At 50.5% G+C, this 19,482-nt stretch overlaps 1 protein-coding gene across 1 annotated transcript in view; it reads left to right on the top strand.

The window, feature by feature from the left end:
* The window catches only part of BANP (BTG3 associated nuclear protein), a 364,607-nt gene that overhangs the window by 248,122 nt on the left and 97,003 nt on the right, over positions 1–19,482 (top strand). Inside the window, exons 10-11 of the mRNA XM_066583886.1 lie at positions 4,921–4,983; positions 8,995–9,039. Of these exons, the coding sequence (XP_066439983.1) occupies positions 4,921–4,983; positions 8,995–9,039 (108 nt within the window). The remainder of the gene's footprint in view (positions 1–4,920; positions 4,984–8,994; positions 9,040–19,482) is intronic.

Here is a 19,482-nt window from a genome sequence, read left to right as displayed (position 1 = left end):
TCCTCCAAAAGTGTCCTATGTCTACACAGCTCCTCCAAAAGTGCCCTATGTCTATACAGCTCCTCCAGAAGAGTCCTGTGTCTATACAGCTCCTCTATGTCTATACAGCTCCTCCAAAAGTGTCCTATGTCTACACAGCTCCTCCAAAAGTGCCCTATGTCTATACAGCTCCTCCAGAAGAGTCCTGTGTAGAGATGAGCGAGCACCAAAATGCTCGGGTGCTCGTTACTCGAGTCGAACTTTCAGTGATGCTCGAGAGTTCGTTTCGAGTAACGAACCCCATTAAAGTCAATGGGCGACTCGAGCATTTTTGTATATCGCCGATGCTCACTAAGGTTTTCATTTGTGAAAACCTGGGAAATTCAAGAAAGTGATGGGAACGACACAGAAACGGATAGGGCAGGCGAGGGGCTACATGTTGGGCTGCATCTCAAGTTCCCAGGTCCCACTATTAAGCCACAATAGTGGCAAGAGTGAGACCCCCCCCCCCCCCCCCCACTGTCAGCATAAAGATCGTTCTCCTCTGCCACAGCTGTAACAGCTGTGGCAGAGAAGAACGATGTTAGCCCATTGAATTCAATGGAGCTGGCAATACAGCTGGCTCCATTGAAAGCAATGGGCTGCCGGCGATCGCGGGATGAATTGTCGGGAAGGGCTTAAATATATAAGCCCTTCCCTGCAATTCATCCAGAAATGTGTAAAAATTAAAAAAAAATATACTCACCTGGTCCCGGCAGAACGATGTTAGCCCATTGAATTCAGTGGAGCCGGCAATACAGCTGGCTCCATTGAAAGCAATGGGCTGCCGGCGATCGCGGGATGAATTGTCGGGAAGGGGTTAAATATATAAGCCCTTCCCTGCAATTCATCCAGAAATGTGTAAAAATAAAAAATATATATATACTCACCTGGTCCTGGCAGACGGAGTTCATCGCGGCCAGCGGCAGTCCTCCTGAACTGCTCTGAACAGCTGTGAGTAGTATTCAGCAGCCGGGGATTTAAAATCCCCGCCTGCTGAATGAGCTGCCTCTAATTGGTCACAGCCTGACCAATCAGAGGCAGATTCCACTCACACACCCATTCATGAATTTATGAATGGGTGTGTGACTGCTGCCTCTCATCTGATTGGTCCCGCTGAGCCAATCAGAGGCAATTGGCAATATATATATATTTATTTTTTTTTACACATTTCCGGATGAATTGCAGGGAAGGGCTTATATATTTAAGCCCTTCCCGACAATTCATCCCGCGATCGCCGGAAGCCCATTGCTTTCAATGGAGCTGGCTGTATTGCCGGCTCCATTGAATTCAATGGTCAGTGCTCGTTTAATCGAGACGAGTACCGCGTGGTGCTCGTCTCGAGTAACGAGCATCTCGAGCACCCTAATACTCGAATGAGCATCAAGCTCGGACGAGTATGCTCGCTCATCTCTAGTCCTGTGTCTATACAGCTCCTCCAGAAGTGTCCCATATCTATACAGCTCCTCCAGAAGTGTCCTGTGTCTATACAGCTCCTCCAAAAGTGTCCTATGTCTATACAGCTCCTCCAGAAGTGTCTCGTATCTGTACAGATCCTCCAGAAGTGTCCTGTGTCTATACAGCTCCTCCAAAAGTGTCCTATGTCTATACAGCTCCTCCAGAAGTGTCTTGTATCTGTACAGCTCCTCCAGAAGTGTCCTATGTCTATACAGCTCCTCCAGAAGTGTCTCGTATCTGTACAGCTCCTCCAGAAGTGTCCTATGTCTATACAGCTCCTCCAGAAGTGTCTTGTATCTGTACAGCTCCTCCAGAAGTGTCCTATGTCTATACAGCTCCTCCAGAAGTGTCTTGTATCTGTACAGCTCCTCCAGAAGTGTCCCGTATCTGTACAGCTCCTCCAGAAGAGTCCTATCTATCTGATAAGTGCGATTGGGCGGCGAATTTGCAGGATTACAATCTCTTCAGAAGAGACCATGGAAACCAGAAAGGGGGAGGGGGAGGGGTATGTCTGTACGTTAAATCGTACTTGAAGCCGAGGCTACGGGAGGATATAGGTGCAGGAGATGAACAGGTGGAATCTCTGTGGGTAGAAATAAAGGGAGAAAAAAAATAACAACATCCTGATAGGGGTCTTTTATAGACCACCAAAAGCAACAGAAGAAACTGAAACCTTACTACTAAGGCAGATAGAAGAGGTGTAAAACATCAACGAAGTAATTATCATGGGGGACTTTAATTATCCAGATATAACATGGGAGAACGAAACCTGCAAATCGCACAGGGGTGATAAGTTCTGGAGAACAATTAAAGACAATTACCTTATCCAACTTGTGCAGGAACCAACTAGAGGGCGGGCCACTCTGGGCTTAGTACTAACTAACAAACCAGACCGAATAATGGGGGTGCAGGTTGAGGGGCACTTGGGGAACAGTGACCACAATATAATCAACTTCCAGCTGTCAATCACTAGGAAGCCTTATCAGGGAGCGACAAACAAACTAAACTTTAGTAAAGCAAAATTTGATCAGCTTGGAACTACTATCGGTAACATTAATTGGGACAACATCCTCAAAAATATCAGTACGGAGGACAAATGGGAGGAGTTTAAAAGGATCCTAATCACCTCATGTGAGCAGTTCATTCCCTTTAAAAATAAAAGAACTTCAAGTAGAAGGAAACCAATGTGGCTCGACAAGACTGTACGAGGGGCAATAAACGAAAAGAAGAAAGCGTTCAAACTACTAAAGCAAGAAGGCAGCGAAGAAGCGCTAAAATCATACAGGGAAAAGAACAAAATATGCAAAGATAAGATCAAAACTGCCAAGGAGGAAGCTGAAAGACTGATCGCCAAAGAGAGCAAAAACAACCCGAAGCTATTCTACAACTATATTAACAGCAAAAGGATTTGCACTGAGAGCGCTGGCCCTTTAAAAAATAATGCAGGAGAAATCATTGAAGATAATGGAGGCAAGGCAAATCTATTAAATAGTTTCTTTTCAAGTGTATTCATGAACGAAAAGGAAATGCCAGACGAGATGCAGGGGAATAAAATGAACCCCTTGCAAAATATGTCATACCTAACGCAGGAGGAAGTGCGGAACAGGTTAAAGAAGATTAAAATCGATAAATCGCCAGGCCCAGATGGAATACACCCAAGGATACTAAGGGAACTAAATGATGAGTTAGCTAGGCCGCTATAGCTAATATTTGTGGATACTATCAAGACTGGGGTTGTACCACTGGATTGGCGCATTGCCAACGTGGTTCCAATTTATAAAAAGGGGACCAAAAGTGAGCCTGGTAACTACAGGCCGGTAAGTCTCACTTCAGTAACAGGAAAACTTTTTTAGGGGTTTCTGAGAGATGCCATTGATGAGTACTTCAAGGAGAACAAGGGAATAACTCCTCACCAGCATAGGTTCATGAGGGGTCGATCATGTCAGACCAATGTAATCAGCTTCTACGATGAAGTAAGCTCTAGGCTGGACCTGGGAGAATCTATTGATCTCGTATATCTGGACTTCTCTAAAGCCTTTGACACCGTGCCGCATAATAAGCTGATATATAAAATGAGGAGCTCGGACTGGGCGAAAACGTGTGTAAGTGGGTAAAGAACCGGCTCAGAGATAGAAAGCAGAGGGTGGTAATAAATGGTTCGTACTCTGATTGGGCCACTGCCGCTAGTGGGGGGCCACAGGGTTCAGTATTGGGCCCCATTCTGTACAATATATGTATCAATGACCTGATAGAGGGGCTGCACAGCAAAATATCAGTATTTGCAGATGACACAAAATTATACAATATAATTAATGCAACGGAGGACAATGTGCGGCTACAAACGGACCGAGATAAGCCGGGGGCTTGGGGGGGGGGGGGGGGGGAAATGGTGAATGAAGGTCAGTGCTGATAAATGTAAGGTTCTGCACATGGGCAGGAGGAACGGATGTCACCAATATACACTAAATGGGGTACCACTAGAGAAAAGATCTGGGGGTACTAGTGGGCTGTAGGCTTAATTGTTAATCCGGGTATACAGGCAGGTAGGTACTATTAGGGGTTGGTCCAGGGAACAGTCTGATTGCCAATAGGGATTCAGGAAGGAATTTTTCCCCCAAAAGAGCTAATTGGCTCCTGCCTCTTGGTTTTTTTTTGTCTTCCTCTGGATCAACAACACAGTAGGCTAGACAGGCTGGACTAGATGGACATTGTCTTCATTCGGCCTTATATACTATGTTACTATGTACAGCTCCTCCAGAAGTGTCCTGTATTTGAACAGCTTCCCTCACGTCCCCACCGGTACTTCGTAATCAGCACTCACTATTCTGCTGGTGGAGTCACTGTGTACATACATTACTTATCCTGTATTATACTCCAGAGCTGCACTCACTATTCTGCTGGTGGAGTCACTGTGTACATACATTACTTATCCTGTACTGATCCTGAGTTACATCCTGTATTATACTCCAGAGCTGCACTCACTATTCTGCTGGTGGAGTCACTGTGTACATACATTACTTATCCTGCACTATATTATACTCCAGAGCTGCACTCACTATTCTGCTGGTGGAGTCACTGTGTACATACATTACTTATCCTGTACTGCTCCTGAGTTACATCCTGTATTATACCCCAGAGCTGCACTCACTATTCTGCTGGTGGAGTCACTGTGTGCATACATTACTTATCCTGTACTGCTCCTGAGTTACATCCTCTATTATACCCCAGAGCTGCACTCACTATTCTGCTGGTGGAGTCACTGTGTACATACATTACTTATCCTGTATTATACTCCAGAGCTGCACTCACTATTCTGCTGGTGGAGTCACTGTGTACATACATTCCTTATCCTGTACTGACCCTGAGTTACGCCGTCTGTATCACTGTTATGTATGTGTGGCCCTTCGGTCCCCTTGACTTGTCTCCTTGTTGCTCTCTCTGCAGGGCCATCTGCACATCGCTCAGGTGCCACAGGGGGAGCAGGTTCAGATCACTCAGGACAGCGAGGTAAGTTACTGCAATCCTCCTCTTCCATGATTCTCATCATACATAACCTCTGGCCGGTTGGAGCGTGATGATGCCACTCCGTGTGAGCGCGGCCAGCCATCAGACCAGCAGCCATTTGTCCGTCTATCAGGCATGTCATGGCAGCTTGTAGCTCATTATTGGCTCATTCACTAATTGTATGATTCAACAGCGATCATTCAGTTGTTCTCATTCACTGGAACAGCGAACTGAATGAACGACCCTGTAGAAGATGAATGATGTGTGATTAAACTGAGCGATGAGTGGACCGCCACACTGTCTGCTGGTTCCCTCCAAGGAATGATCGTGCTGGTCTATGGCGGCAGCGAGCGGTGGGCTCCGCCGGCGCTGCCTTGGTATAGCGATCTCCTCTACTTCCCGAGAGCGGCGCTGCCTTGGTATAGCGATCTCCTCTACTTCCCGAGAGCGCCGCTGCCTTGGCATAGCGATCTCCTCTACTTCCCGAGAGCGGCGCTGCCTTGGTATGGTGATCTCCTCTACCTCCCGAGAGCGGCGCTGCCTTGGTATAGCGATCTCCTCTACTCCCCGAGAGCGGCGCTGCCTTGGTATAGCGATCTCCTCTACTTCCCGAGAGCGGCATTGCCTTGGTATAGCGATCTCCTCTACTTCCCGAGAGCGGCGCTGCCTTGGTATAGCGATCTCCTCTACTTCCCGAGAGCGGCGCTGCCTTGGTATGGTGATCTCCTCTACTTCCCGAGAGCGGTGCTGCCTTGGTATAGCAATCTCCTCTACTTCCTGAGAGCGGCGCTGCCTTGGTATGGTGATCTCCTCTACCTCCCGAGAGCGGCGCTGCCTTGGTATAGCGATCTCCTCTACTTCCCGAGAGCGGCGCTGCCTTGGTATGGTGATCTCCTCTACTTCCCGAGAGCGGCGCTGCCTTGGTATGGTGATCTCCTCTACTTCCTGAGAGCGGCGCTGCCTTGGTATGGCGATCTCCTCTACTTCCCGAGAGCGGCGCTGCCTTGGTATAGCGATCTCCTCTACTTCCCGAGAGCGGTGCTGCCTTGGTATAGCGATCTCCTCTACTTCCCGAGAGCGGCGCTGCCTTTGTATAGCGATCTCCTCTACTTCCCGAGAGCGGCGCTGCCTTGGTATGGTGATCTCCTCTACTTCCCGAGAGCGGTGCTGCCTTGGTATAGCGATCTCCTCTACTTCCCGAGAGCGGCGCTGCCTTGGTATAGCGATCTCCTCTACTTCCCGAGAGCGACGCTGCCTTGGTATGGTGATCTCCTCTACCTCCCGAGAGCGGCGCTGCCTTGGTATAGCGATCTCCTCTACTTCCCGAGAGCAGCGCTGCCTTGGTATAGCGATCTCTTCTACTTCCCGAGAGCGGCGCTGCCTTGGTATAGCGATCTCCTCTACTTCCCGAGAGCGGCGCTGCCTTGGTATAGCGATCTCCTCTACTTCCCGAGAGCGGCGCTGCCTTGGTATGCAGATCTCCTCTACTTCCCGAGAGCGGTGCTGCCTTGGTATAGCAATCTTCTCTACTTCCCGAGAGTGGCGCTGCCTTGGTATGGTGATCTCCTCTACCTCCCGAGAGCGGCGCTGCCTTGGTATAGCGATCTCCTCTACTTCTCGAGAGCGGCGCTGCCTTGGTATGGTGATCTCCTCTACTTCCCGAGAGCGGCGCTGCCTTGGTATAGCGATCTCCTCTACTTCCCGAGAGCGGCGCTGCCTTGGTAGGGTGATCTCCTCTACTTCCTGAGAGCGGCGCTGCCTTGGTATGGCGATCTCCTCTACTTCCCGAGAGCGGCGCTGCCTTGGTATAGCGATCTCCTCTACTTCCCGAGAGCGGCGCTGCCTTGATATGGTGATCTCCTCTACTTCCCGAGAGCGGCGCTGCCTTGGTATAGCGATCTCCTCTACTTCCCGAGAGCGGCGCTGCCTTGGTATAGCGATCTCCTCTACTTCCCGAGAGCGGTGCTGCCTTGGTATAGCGATCTCCTCTACTTCCTGAGAGCGGCGCTGCCTTGATATGGTGATCTCCTCTACTTCCCGAGAGCGGCGCTGCCTTGGTATAGCGATCTCCTCTACTTCCCGAGAGCGGCGCTGCCTTGATATGGTGATCTCCTCTACTTCCCGAGAGCGGCGCTGCCTTGGTATAGCGATCTCCTCTACTTCCCGAGAGCGGCGCTGCCTTGGTATGGTGATCTCTTCTACTTCCCGAGAGCGGCGCTGCCTTGGTATGGTGATCTCCTCTACTTCCCGAGAGCGGCGCTGCCTTGGTATAGCGATCTCCTCTACTTCCCGAGAGCGGCGCTGCCTTGGTATAGCGATCTCCTCTACTTCCCGAGTGCGGCGCTGCCTTGGTATAGCGATCTCCTCTACTTCCCGAGAGCGGCGCTGCCTTGGTATAGCGATCTCCTCTACTTCCCGAGAGCGGCGCTGCCTTGGTATAGCGATCTCCTCTACTTCCCGAGAGCGGCGCTGCCTTGGTATAGCGATCTCCTCTACTTCCCGAGAGCGGCGCTGCCTTGGTATAGCGATCTCCTCTACTTCCCGAGATCGGCGCTGCGGCCGTCACCACGTGTTTATACTTCTGATACTGGTCAGAGAGCTGATGACATTACAGGATGATCCCACATTCGAGCTCCTGCGCTCTCTAGGCCTGAGCCGCAGACCCCGCTGTGTTCCTGGGATCACTTGGATTCCTCCCCATGAATGTGCCGTCGCAGGACAATGGAGGAGAAGGTGTTCCATAGTCGGGTGGTTGTTCTATACGGCTGTGTTGGCAGCCGACGTCTGACTCACTTTACAGCTGTACATGATGGGTATGACAGTCCTGCAGCGAGAGACGGAGAGCGCCGAAGTAAATAGTCTGTAGAGAACAACGTGGTTCCTGCAGGTGGCTCGCCGTATACCTATTGTGATGGCAAGGGGGCTGTGGAGTATTGGGGAGAGCCTGCCTGGGGACACAGAAGGCTGGTCTGTGGGAGCCACTCATGGGATCTGGGAGCACCGTTGCTAAAGTCTGCTGCTTTGTAAGCAGGCAGAGCCGTTCTCCAGCTGAGGGGTCTGATGGAAATTAGTTGGTGCCGGACAGGCAAGGAATTGGTCTAATAAAGCTGGCCAAGTGTTAGTATTAACCCATTCCTGACTTCAGGTTTGGTAAAGAGACATGTCATTGAACCCCAGCAACGGCAATCCGGAGCTGAACAACCCTCTACACAAAGAAGGCCTAGACAGTAGTAAAGGTATGGGCAGAGCGGGGTGAGATCTGAGGCTGGGGGGCTGCGGTGCCCTCGGGTGCCCGGTTAGGTGGATTAGTTGGCACCTGTAGAGCATTCCCTCCTGTTGGCAGCGACGTGCGCGGCCCCCAACCTCCTCGCTGCTCGTGACCTCATTCCCTGATACATAGCGGCTCCTACATACTTCTTTCCGCATCTTGTTTGGAGTCCTCAGTAGTTGCCCCACCTTAATGGCTCACTGAAGAGATGATGACACATGGTGACTGGCAGAGGGGACTGCGGTACCAACACCGCGCCCAAAATGTACTATTAATGATCATTTATCATTTAGTCATTAAAGGGGTATTCGGGGGGCCGGGACATCACCGATGATGAAAGGGGGTAGTGGGAGACGCCACATGACTGGACCTGGTGTCAGAACCATGCTGGCAGTGGAGGTGTTGGCACTGCCGACCCCTTAAGGATTTGCAGCCTGGCTACCCCCTTTGAGTGGTATCAGCTACGGAGGACCCTCAGCCTTATCTGACGCGGTACAAGGACATTCTCTCCGTGTTCTTGCAGTAATTAACGTCCTGAGATAAGTAGGGGAGTTACAAACTCTGGAGGTCCCGCCTGGACACCCGCAGCGCTGACGCACTCTGTAAGCACAGGTGGACTCATAAATGGCGCGGCGTGAAGAGCGTCACAGGTTAATAGACTCCCTAAGGTAAAAGGGCATCAGCTTCTCTGTGTGACTGTAGAACCTGCCGCTCATTAACCTCTAACATTCATGTGTATTTTACAGGGGAACCTACAGATCCATCAAGTCCACGTGGGCCAGGATGGGCAGGTAACCTTCACTCCTCCCATATAGATGTGTGTCCGTATAGTTGTATCATCTGCGACTTGTAATGAGGACTGTTGTATTAGGACCCTTGTATGAGGACCCTTGTATGGGGACCCTTGTATGGGGACCCTTGTATGGGGACCCTTGTATGGGGACCCTTGTATGGGGACCTTTGTATGGGGACCTTTGTATGAGGACCTTTGTATGAGGACCTTTGTATGAGGACCTTTGTATGAGGACCCTTGTATGGGGACCCTTGTATGAGGACCTTTGTATGGGGACCCTTGTATGAGGACCTTTGTATGAGGACCCTTGTATGAGGACCCTTGTATGAGGACCCTTGTATGGGGACCCTTGTAATGAGGACCCTTGTAATGAGGACCCTTGTAATGAGGACCCTTGTATGGGGACCATTGTAATGAGGATCCTTGTAATGAGGACCCTTGTAATGAGGACCCTTGTATGGGGACCCTTGTATGGGGCCCTTGTAATGAGGACCCTTGTATGGGGACCCTTGTATGAGGACCCTTGTATGAGGACCCTTGTATGGGGACCCTTGTATGGGGACCCTTGTATGAGGACCCTTGTATGAGGACCCTTGTATGGGGGACCCTTGTATGAGGACCCTTGTATGAGGACCCTTGTATGGGGACCCTTGTATGAGGACCCTTGTATGTGGACCATTGTAATGAGGACCCTTGTATGAGGACCTTTGTATGGGGATCCTTGTATGGGGACCCTTGTATGGGGACCATTGTAATGAGGACCCTTGTATGAGGACCTTTGTATGGGGACCATTGTAATGAGGACCCTTGTATGAGGACCCTTGTATGGGGACCCTTGTATGGGGACCCTTGTATGGGGACCCTTGTATGGGGACCATTGTAATGGGGACCCTTGTATGGGGACCCTTGTATGGGGACCATTGTAATGAGGACTCTTGTATGAGGACCTTTGTATGGGGATCCTTGTATGGGGATCCTTGTATGGGGACCCTTGTATGGGGATCCTTGTATGGGGACCCTTGTATGGGGACCCTTGTGTGGGGATCCTTGTATGGGGACCTTTGTATGGGGATCCTTGTATGGGGACCCTTGTATGGGGACCCTTGTAATGAGGACCCTTGTATGGGGACCCTTGTATGAAGACCCTTGTATGAGGACCCTTGTATGAGGACCCTTGTATGGGGACCCTTGTATGGGTACCATTGTAATGAGGACCCTTGTATGGGGACCCTTGTATGAGGACCCTTGTATTGGGACCCTTGTATGGGGATCATTGTGATGAGGACCCTTGTATGAAGACCCTTGTATGAGGACCCTTGTATGAGGACCCTTGTATGAGGACCCTTGTAATGAGGACCCTTGTAATGAGGACCCTTGTATGTATGTGCCCATGAGTTCCACTCCCTCAGACCGGAGATTTAGGATCTGCTACCCAGGTGACCTCAGGGGTGAAGGGGGCGGGCACGGCTCAGCGCCAAGATTACATTCCCGCATTATCTCCAACCAGGAAGAATTCTCAGAGAAACATAACAGTTATTTCATAGAGGGAAAGGAAATGGTAAACGCTGCGGCTCAGTGGGTGTCAGGAGAGGACCTGCTTGTGGGCAGTCACATGTTGGGCCTTGCATTGGGGAGGGAGCGGGGTCTTTCCAGCAGCACAGAGGACATCAGGAAATGAGCATGCTTATCTTCTGGGTGGTCACGGGCTGAAGGTGATGTTGGATGGAGTAGAGGAGTGTGCAGATCATGTCAGAGGTCGCAGAGCAAGGGTTATGGGGTGCACGGAGCAGGGGCCCCAGCAGCACTGAGTGTGTCAGGGGTACTGGGCTGTTGTAGCCTAGGAGGTACCTAGTGCTTCCGGGGACCCTAATCCTTAATCTATGTACCTCCTGGGCTGTGACCTCCCATGACATCAGCCCAGTACCCCTGACATTCTCTGTACAGCTGAGGACCTTAATCTGAGTATGGCAGGGGTACTGGGCTGTTGCCATGGGAGGTCGCAGCCCAGGAGGTACATAGATTAGGGATTAGGGTCCGCGGCAGCACTATGTCAGTAAAGGGGTGTACTGATCAGAGTCACATTGTGGAAGGAGCAGGGCCCCCAGCAGCACTGAGTATTTCAGGAGGTATTGGTCCGTCCATTCACCTGATGACGCTACTAATTGCTTGTTTCGGGGCCACAGTCATTGTGTGAGGAAGAGTAAACCGTTGCTATGTAACAGGATTCTGAGATTTGGCCCTCTCTTCTCACGGGGCCAATGATTGTGATATATGTGATAAGGCTCTACTTCCTCCGAGGAGGCACACCTCACAGCTGCTTCTGGTATCTGTAATTATCAGATGGGGCTATACTCGTTATATAGATTGCATCACTCGTCCGGATCTTTCTTGTTACACGATAAAAGAGACATCTTATACAATGGTCAGCCATAGCATCAAGACCACTGCCAGGAGAAGGGGGTGACACTGGTGATCTGCTGTCAGTGGCGCCTATCAGGGGGTGTATATTAGGCAGCAGGCACACAGCTGACAATTGCTCATGTACTTTAGGTCTATTATGTTACCCTTCACTGAAGCTGTAGTGGTTGAACACAACTATGTAATAAAAGGACTCATAAAACCATGGAACGGTAGAGTTGGAAGGGACCTCTGGGGTCATCGGGTCCTCCGGGGTCATTGAGTTCTCCGGGGTCATCAACCTCAGTGCAGGATCACTAAATCAACCCAGACAGATGTCTATCCGGCCTCTGAAGACTTCCATTGTGGGAGAACTCCCCACCTCCTGTGACAACCTGTTCCACTCATTGATCCCCCTCACTGTCTAATATCTAATCTGTGTCTCCTCCCTTTCAGTTTCATCCCATTGCTTCTAGTCTTTCCTTGTACAGATGAGAATAGGGCTGATCCCTCTGCACTGTGACAGCCCTTCAGGTATTTGTAGACAGCTATTAAGTCTCCTCTCAGCCTTCTCTTCTGCTAAACATTCCCAGATCCTTTACCCGTTCCTCATAGGACATGATTTGCAGACCGCTCACCATCTTGGTAACTCTTCTCTGAACTTGCTCCAGTTTGTCTATGTCTTGTATAAAGTGGGGTGCCCAGAACTGGACCCAGTATTCCAGATGAGGTCTGACTAAGGAAGAGTAGAGGGGGATAATGACCTCACGTGATCTAGACTCTATGCTTCTCCTAATACATCCCAGAATTGTGTTTGCCTTTTTGGCTGCTGCATCACACTGTTGACTCATGTTCAGTCTATGATCTATTAGTATACCCAAGTCTTTTTCACATGTGCTGCTGCTTAGCCCAATTCCTCCCATTCTCTATGCGCTTTCCTCATTTTTCTTGCCCAGATGTAGGACTTTGTATTTCTCCTTGTTAAATACCATTCTGTTAGTCGACGACCACCGTGCAAGCTTTTCTAGATCTTTTTGAATCCTCTCCCTCTCTTCTCTAGTGTTAGCTATCCCTCCTAGCTTTGTGTCGTCGGCACATTTGATCAGTTTCCCACAATTCCCTCCTCCAGATCATTTATAACAATGTTGACCAACACTGGGCCCAGGACAGAGCCTTGTGGTCCCCACTTGATACATTCTTCCACTTGGATGTGCAGCCATGTATGACCACTCTTTGAGTACGATCACTCAGCCAGTTATGAATCCCCCTAATAGTTGCCTTGACAATCCCAGATTTGGTCATTTCATCAATAAGTCTGGTATGAGATACTTTGTCCAATGCTTCACTAAAGCCAAGATATACTATATCCACCGCATCTCCCTGATCAGCCCAGTCGGTGATTCTGCCATAGAAGGACATTAGATCAGTCTGGCATGACTTGTTTGTCACAACCCCATTTACTTCCCCTTTGCTTTTGCTGGTTCCCCCCTGTAGTGTCCGCTGTTCACACTGAGGGCTTTCAGGGTTTATCGCTCCGTCCGCTGTGAGACGTGTGAGCGCAGACTAAGGGCCGATAAATGGAGACGAGATCTGAGCGTTGTGCCTCAAGGCGCAGGAGTAGAAGTAAGAGCCGCAGTCTGAGCCTTCACTTAGGTGTGGAGGGGAAAACAAAGCTGCAGAATCTCAGGAGATGCGCCGCGTCTTGCCGTTGTGTCGCACCATTTGGTTTTTGTGTTTCGTTGTCTTCTAATTGCCCCCTTTACTAATTGCTGGTAAGTCCTCTTTTGTGTCAGCAGTACACGGCCGTTGTAATGAGCGCCGATCGCAGAGCGTTATGATTGGCTCTTCTTTAGATTTTTTTCAGATGAGCTAAAATACCTGTTATGGGAATGAGCGATCAGGACGGTCATCCGTTGTCCGTAGGGCCGCTGTCGCTCCGCTGCGGGGAGAGATCTGCAGCCGACTAGGCTTGATAAGGACGACGCCGTGTTCCTGATTAGGTCAGACTGATGTTTCGTTTACACAGGACGACTGTCTGCTACACGACTGCATGCGCGCTGACGTCACCGCTAGTTGCCTGTCAGACAGGCAGATCACCGCTGAAATATTGCTTACTTCTCGCTCAGCGCTTCTCATTCTATGTAAAGCACCGAGCGGGGAGCGTTTACACGCAGCAAGAAGAGGGTGAAGCAGCGATGATATTTATGCTGGTAGAAAGTGAGCGGCAAAGAAAAAGTGAACAATGGCTTTGCATTTAGATGCAACAATTATTGCGCATTTTTGCTAATTTGAACAAATTTTGCGCTATAATTGGCCCTTGGGAAAAGTAGAGGGGATAATGACCTCACGTGATCTAGACTCTATGCTTCTCTTATACATCCCAGAATTGGGTTTGCCTTTTTGGCTGCTGCATCACACTGTTGACTCATGTTCAGTTTGTGATCAGCTGGGGAATGAGCATTCGCTTCTTTGTACGCTGACTGATGACACTTTTTTTCACGGACCAGTGATCAGGTGTTTGTTCGTGCCTGATACCGGGCCATGTAAACAGGCTTATAGCAATAAGAGTACTAGATGACTGCAGGATCAGACTACAGAGGACCTGCTTGTAGTCTGTGACCATGGAGACACATCAGCCTGCAGAGGATCTCCATACTGTATGTAAAATAACTGAGGATGTATTTTATATATATTATTTGCAAAAGGCAAAAAAATTTTTTTTAAATCCCCCAAAGCACAAAAATAGTAAAAATGTAGCCTTATTGTTATCATGTGACGCTGCAGGCGTCGGCCTGTATCTGAACAGCTAAATGTGCCTTTGGAGCCCCCCTGGATGATGATCCTATACCGCGTCGGGCCATATAATGAATCCGTGTAATGAATCCGCTGGTTGTGTGGTTGTGGACCCCTGGGCCCTGTGTGCAGATGGAGCCTAACGTGTTACCATAACATTCTGTGCCAGTTGGTACCCTTTCCGTAACTTTAGAATGGCTGGGGGCATCATTGGGGGTCTTTATTCCGACTTCCGTGTATTTTGGGCTGACAATAACTTTTACTATGGGCTGTAATTAAAAATGTTGCCGCGTTTGTCTTCTGCAGCTGCTACATACCACTGTATATCGGGATCACAGTCTGAGGCCCCTTTCACACGGGCGAGGCTTCTGTATCACGGCTGGAAAATGCATGAATGAGACAAAGTCGCAGCTAAATCTCACATTTTCTTGCCCATTGACACAGCTGGGTGTGGCGTATATATACACTGCAGCCCAGAATTCTGTCACTGGATAGAAATCCTTCAACTGGATCAACAGAGCCAGCTGACATAGTTTAGCAGCGCTAACCGCTGCTGCGCTTCCTCCCCCTCCCTTTGCCATAGACTTCTATGGGAGCTACCGGCTGATTGCAGCCAAAAGATAGGGCAAGATTTATCTTTGCCGGTCTCGCCAAAATTTGAGAGCATATGTGCCATCTCTTCAGGCCAGCCGATTTTATGCAGCTAAAGGTTGCCCATCTGAAGGAGTGCAGTGAGATCCAATGCTGTATGAAATGCTGGTGTGAATACGGCAATCTCAGTGGCGATCCGTCAGTGAGGCCGGCCTCAAGGCTTCGTCTCCCTTCTTATCCACTCCGTTATGACCAGATGAAAGTTTATCTTGTGGTCATACATTTGCTAATAAAAAGTACAGGAGCGCAGAGGGAAAGGAAGGCCCGGTCACATCGCCACCAGGACCGCAGGCAGAAGTCTGTTACTCTGCTCCGCCTTTAGAGCAGCACAATAATATTAAAACTGAACTCAGCTGATAACTTTATTTCCCACATCGATTTCAACTGGGCTTTAAAAAAACAGAAAACTAATGGAACAGAAGCAAACCGCTGAAATCAATACGGAGCAGAGAAACAGAATTATGACTAAAGCCCTAATGCAGATTTAAAGAGAGCCAAAGCCCCCAGTCCGCCCTCACTGACGGATCTCCTGTTGAGACTTAAGGCCTATTCACACGCAAAGATAATCTTTCAAACGATTGAAAGTTTTGGCAATCTTTTTGCATAAAGTGTAAATGGCCAGTGATGTCCATTAACACTTTATCATCTTCAGTTGCATGTAGAAGGGCCATCAGGAGCTGTTTGCAGAGCTCAGCGTGTGACTAATATGTGCGCACAGCTGCATTGTTCTTCACACGGCTACCAGCAGAATACAATGTAATCTCCCAACTCCTGCTGAGAACACAGCATGCGGTCTGATGAGGGATACTTTATCTCTCTGCAGCTGAACCATGGTGGCAGCGTTTACTGGTAATGATTATCGCTCATTTACGGTTGTTTGAACGTATTTTGAGCGATAATTACTGTGTTTAAAGGGGTTTATGGACTGCAGTGCCTATATACAGTGATATGTAGAAGTCGCAGAAGACAAACTGCAACATGTTTATTTAAACCTTCTTGCATAATGTCTACCCAAAATACATTCATGTAAGTGAAAAGTAACTTGTGCCCCCTACAGGCCCAACGCCTTAAAGATAGGATTAGGATATCTTGTAGGACTGAGTGCTGCGGGCTCCCTGTGACTGTATGTTCATCCCTGTGTGCGCCGGTCATAAATCAGAGCCTGCACCCATCCCGGCGCTGCAGCATCGGCCAGGACTCGGCATCATCACCTGTTTGGGGGTTTTACATATATATTCATATTCTCCTCCTCGGACTTGTCTTTAGATTGGTTGGCAGGTAATAGATCACCGAGGGGAGGACTGCCTGAATGTCATTGTGGTCCGTCACCGCCATTACTAGTCGCGGCCGGCTGCGGACCCTCAAACAGTAGACGGGACGACTGGTAATGGACTGCAAGAGTGCTGAGGTCACCGCTGGGGTCGTTGGCGCCCATGCAGAGCGTTTAGATGGGCTGGATCGCAGGCTTATCGCTAACCGCATTACATTCTGTGAAGCGCTGAGCGGGGAGCGTTTACACGCAGCGAGAGGCCCGCGGTCCAGCCATGTTTTTCATGCTGAGTGACGGTGAATGTTTGGATGGATTGTGAGCTGCAGTGTCCCGTGTAAATGGCCCTTAGTGTAGGCGGAGTAGAGGTGCAGAGCGACGGCCGGTGTGTCCTGCAGGGCCCTCTGTGTCGGATACGGAGAATTACATTGTTCGCATAGATAAGATATTCCAGGGTATGGGGGGGGGGGGGGGTCTCCGGGCTGAGCCTATCTGACAGAGAACCGCGGCATCCTGCGAGCGGATAGTCACTATGATGGCGCGCTTTGCTTAGCATCGCTATGGAAAGTGTTCGCTGCGTTACTCGGATTATCGCAATGAACCATCGCCCGTGGACAGGAGCCCTTAGAGAGATTTGTATCATTTGGGCCGTAACCGGTTGGCCTGCTGCCCAATATATGCGGGCGCAGTGCGTGCCGGGAGCTTTTCCCTGCTGACTGTTCTCTTAACGAAGCGCCCGTTGTGTGCCAGTTCCAGATGGTCAGCCGGCGTCTCGCTGCGCCTGTTTGCTGCCCGGGTTCCCTGTTTTCCAGCTGTAGATATTTCAGGTGATGCCAGTTTTCATTGGGCGCCTTCCTAGTGTTCGGAATTACCATACGGCGCACAATGGCTCGGCTGGGCTCCCTTTAACAGCGTCTGTGTCGGATCTTCCAGTAGCAGCCGGTGCCGAGAGACTTGTGAGCCGCCTTCATGTGCCGGAGCTTTGATGTCCACCTGAAGCCACAAGTCCGGCTCTTGTTGGAAGCTTGGCACTCCGCCGGACTCGGCTCCATCGTTCCAGCAAACAGGGGAATCCGTTATTTCTTGCACGTTGCGATGATACATGTGATGCTGCAATTAGTAAAACGCCAGACCGTTTATGTGAAATCCCCCAACCGTTTGTTAACTGCGTATTACAGCAATAGGAGGGATTAGCGGGGAGCTGCGATATCCGCCAACGCAGTATCACACGTAACAGAGCCCAACGCACCGCCACGGCTCGTACAGAAGGCTGCCAGGCGGTTACTACGTGCATCAGCGCTGGGAAAGAATCAGCACCCGGTGGGGCATGAGTGTAAGCCTTTATCTCGGCCATGTTGGCATCTGCGCTAAGCGATCCGCTTGGAGCCTCCAGCACAGATCCCAGCGGCATACTGTCTCCAAGACAATACCAGGGGGCTGGATGGACCCCATTATAGTCAGGGGGTCTTCTGGGGCCATTCGATTTCAGCATTCTGTTTTCCTGCTCCTACGGCCCGGCGAAACGAAAGTGCAACTCGGACGTGAATGTCGCCTTAAAGGGTTGGCATTGGCCAAGAGTTGCCGTAGAGCCCACACTGTAAGGCTTTGTGCCCACATAGCGGGTCCATCCGCAGCGAGTCAGCTGAGGCCGCAGATTTCCATCACAGTTTAGCCTTCTGCATGGCAAATCTGCAGCGTCTCCTTGATGAAATCCACCAGAAGGACCGCCGCCATCTGGTGTTTGCGCTGCTGTGGATCCCGGACGGGGGCGGCTGCACGAGGGGGGGGGGGGGGGGTATATGCGCCCGCAGGATGCGGCTCCCACCTCTGTAATAACGGCATGTGAGGGATGCAATCCCCACCTAGTCTGCTGTGTCCAGCGTCTCCTACCAGTAGAGGGCGCTGCAGCGCAGTCCAATCCCGCACGGTTTCTGTACAGACAGCACAATGCTGTTGCCACCTGGTAGCAGCCGGACACATTCCTGACCCCTCCGTCCTTGTTTGCTGATTGTGGGATTATTAATGTCTCTTCAACTTTTGCAACTCAAAATTTTAGCAACAAAAGCGCATCCTAAAGTAAACCAAGCATTCCGGTCATAGCGGCGATCCGGCAGCTGCAGGGCGGCGCTCAGCACGGGTGTAATCCTTCATGCCCGGACATTATTCCCTGAGGCTTCGTCCAGCGGGTGGCGCTCACGAGGATGTTGCAGGATTTATTTAACCAGCTTTTTTTGTGATGCAGAGGCACACCAAGCCTGATGGTTACGGTTGCTTTAAAAGGTACAGCATGCTTGGTAGTTGTGCCCTATTCTTCCCGAACTGTTAAAGAACACCACCTCTAGCATTAGTGACTTTAGTGTTCTCTTACGTTCTACCCCGAATCCCCCACGCTCATTTTGCTCCTAAGAGGACTATAAACTTCGGTCCAAGCCTTCAGTACCCTCGTACCTCATGGGCAGGATGCCCACCTGCCAGAGTCTACCATGCCTAGAGTTTTCTTGCTCCTGCACACAATGGGGCAAATGTAGCACATCTGTTTAGTGTGATTTTATACCGCCTGTCAGGGCTAATGCCCACCAATGGATTTATGCCGCGTTCCCCGTATATATTATAATAAAGTATTAATGGAGACCGCAGAAAAGCAAAGGAAAAAGTGCGTTTTCCCGCAATCGTCAGTGGGGACTTTTTCATTTATATCTCACTCCTTTCGCAAAACCGCACTACTTCTCAGCTGTGGCAGAAAAGATGTTGGAAGTACGAAGACACAACCGAGGCGGTGCGGAGACGCGACCGAGGCGGTGCGAAGACACGACCGAGGCGGTGCGAAGACAGGACCGAGGCGGTGCGAAGACGCGACCGAGGCGGTGCGAAGACGCGACCGAGGCGGTGCGAAGACGTGACCGAGGCGGTGCGAAGACATGACCGAGGCGGTGCGAAGACATGACCGAGGCGGTGCGAAGACATGACCGAGGCGGTGCAAAGACGCGACCGAGGCGGTGCGAAGACACGACCGAGGCGGTGCCAAGACACGACCGAGGCGGTGCGAAGACATGACCGAGGCGGTGCGAAGACAGGACCGAGGCGGTGCGAAGACAGGACCGAGGCGGTGCGAAGACACGACCGAGGCGGTGCGAAGACGCGCCCGAGGCGGTGCGAAGACGCGACCGAGGCGATGCGAAGACCGTCCGACCTTAATGTTTAAAGGGGATGTAGATCATTTAGGATGTGGTTGGGTTCGACCCTCTTTCTCGGTAGCGCTCATTGAGCTCCATGTAGCCTGTAGCAGAGATGCGGCTATAAACTATAGGGTCCGCTCCATATTGTCGTCCATGT

This window comes from Eleutherodactylus coqui, chromosome 11 (assembly GCF_035609145.1).
Source record: "Eleutherodactylus coqui strain aEleCoq1 chromosome 11, aEleCoq1.hap1, whole genome shotgun sequence".
NCBI classification, from domain to species: Eukaryota; Metazoa; Chordata; class Amphibia; order Anura; family Eleutherodactylidae; genus Eleutherodactylus; species Eleutherodactylus coqui.
Note: the sequence above shows the minus strand (reverse complement) of the source record. Positions and strands in the feature narration are given on the sequence as shown.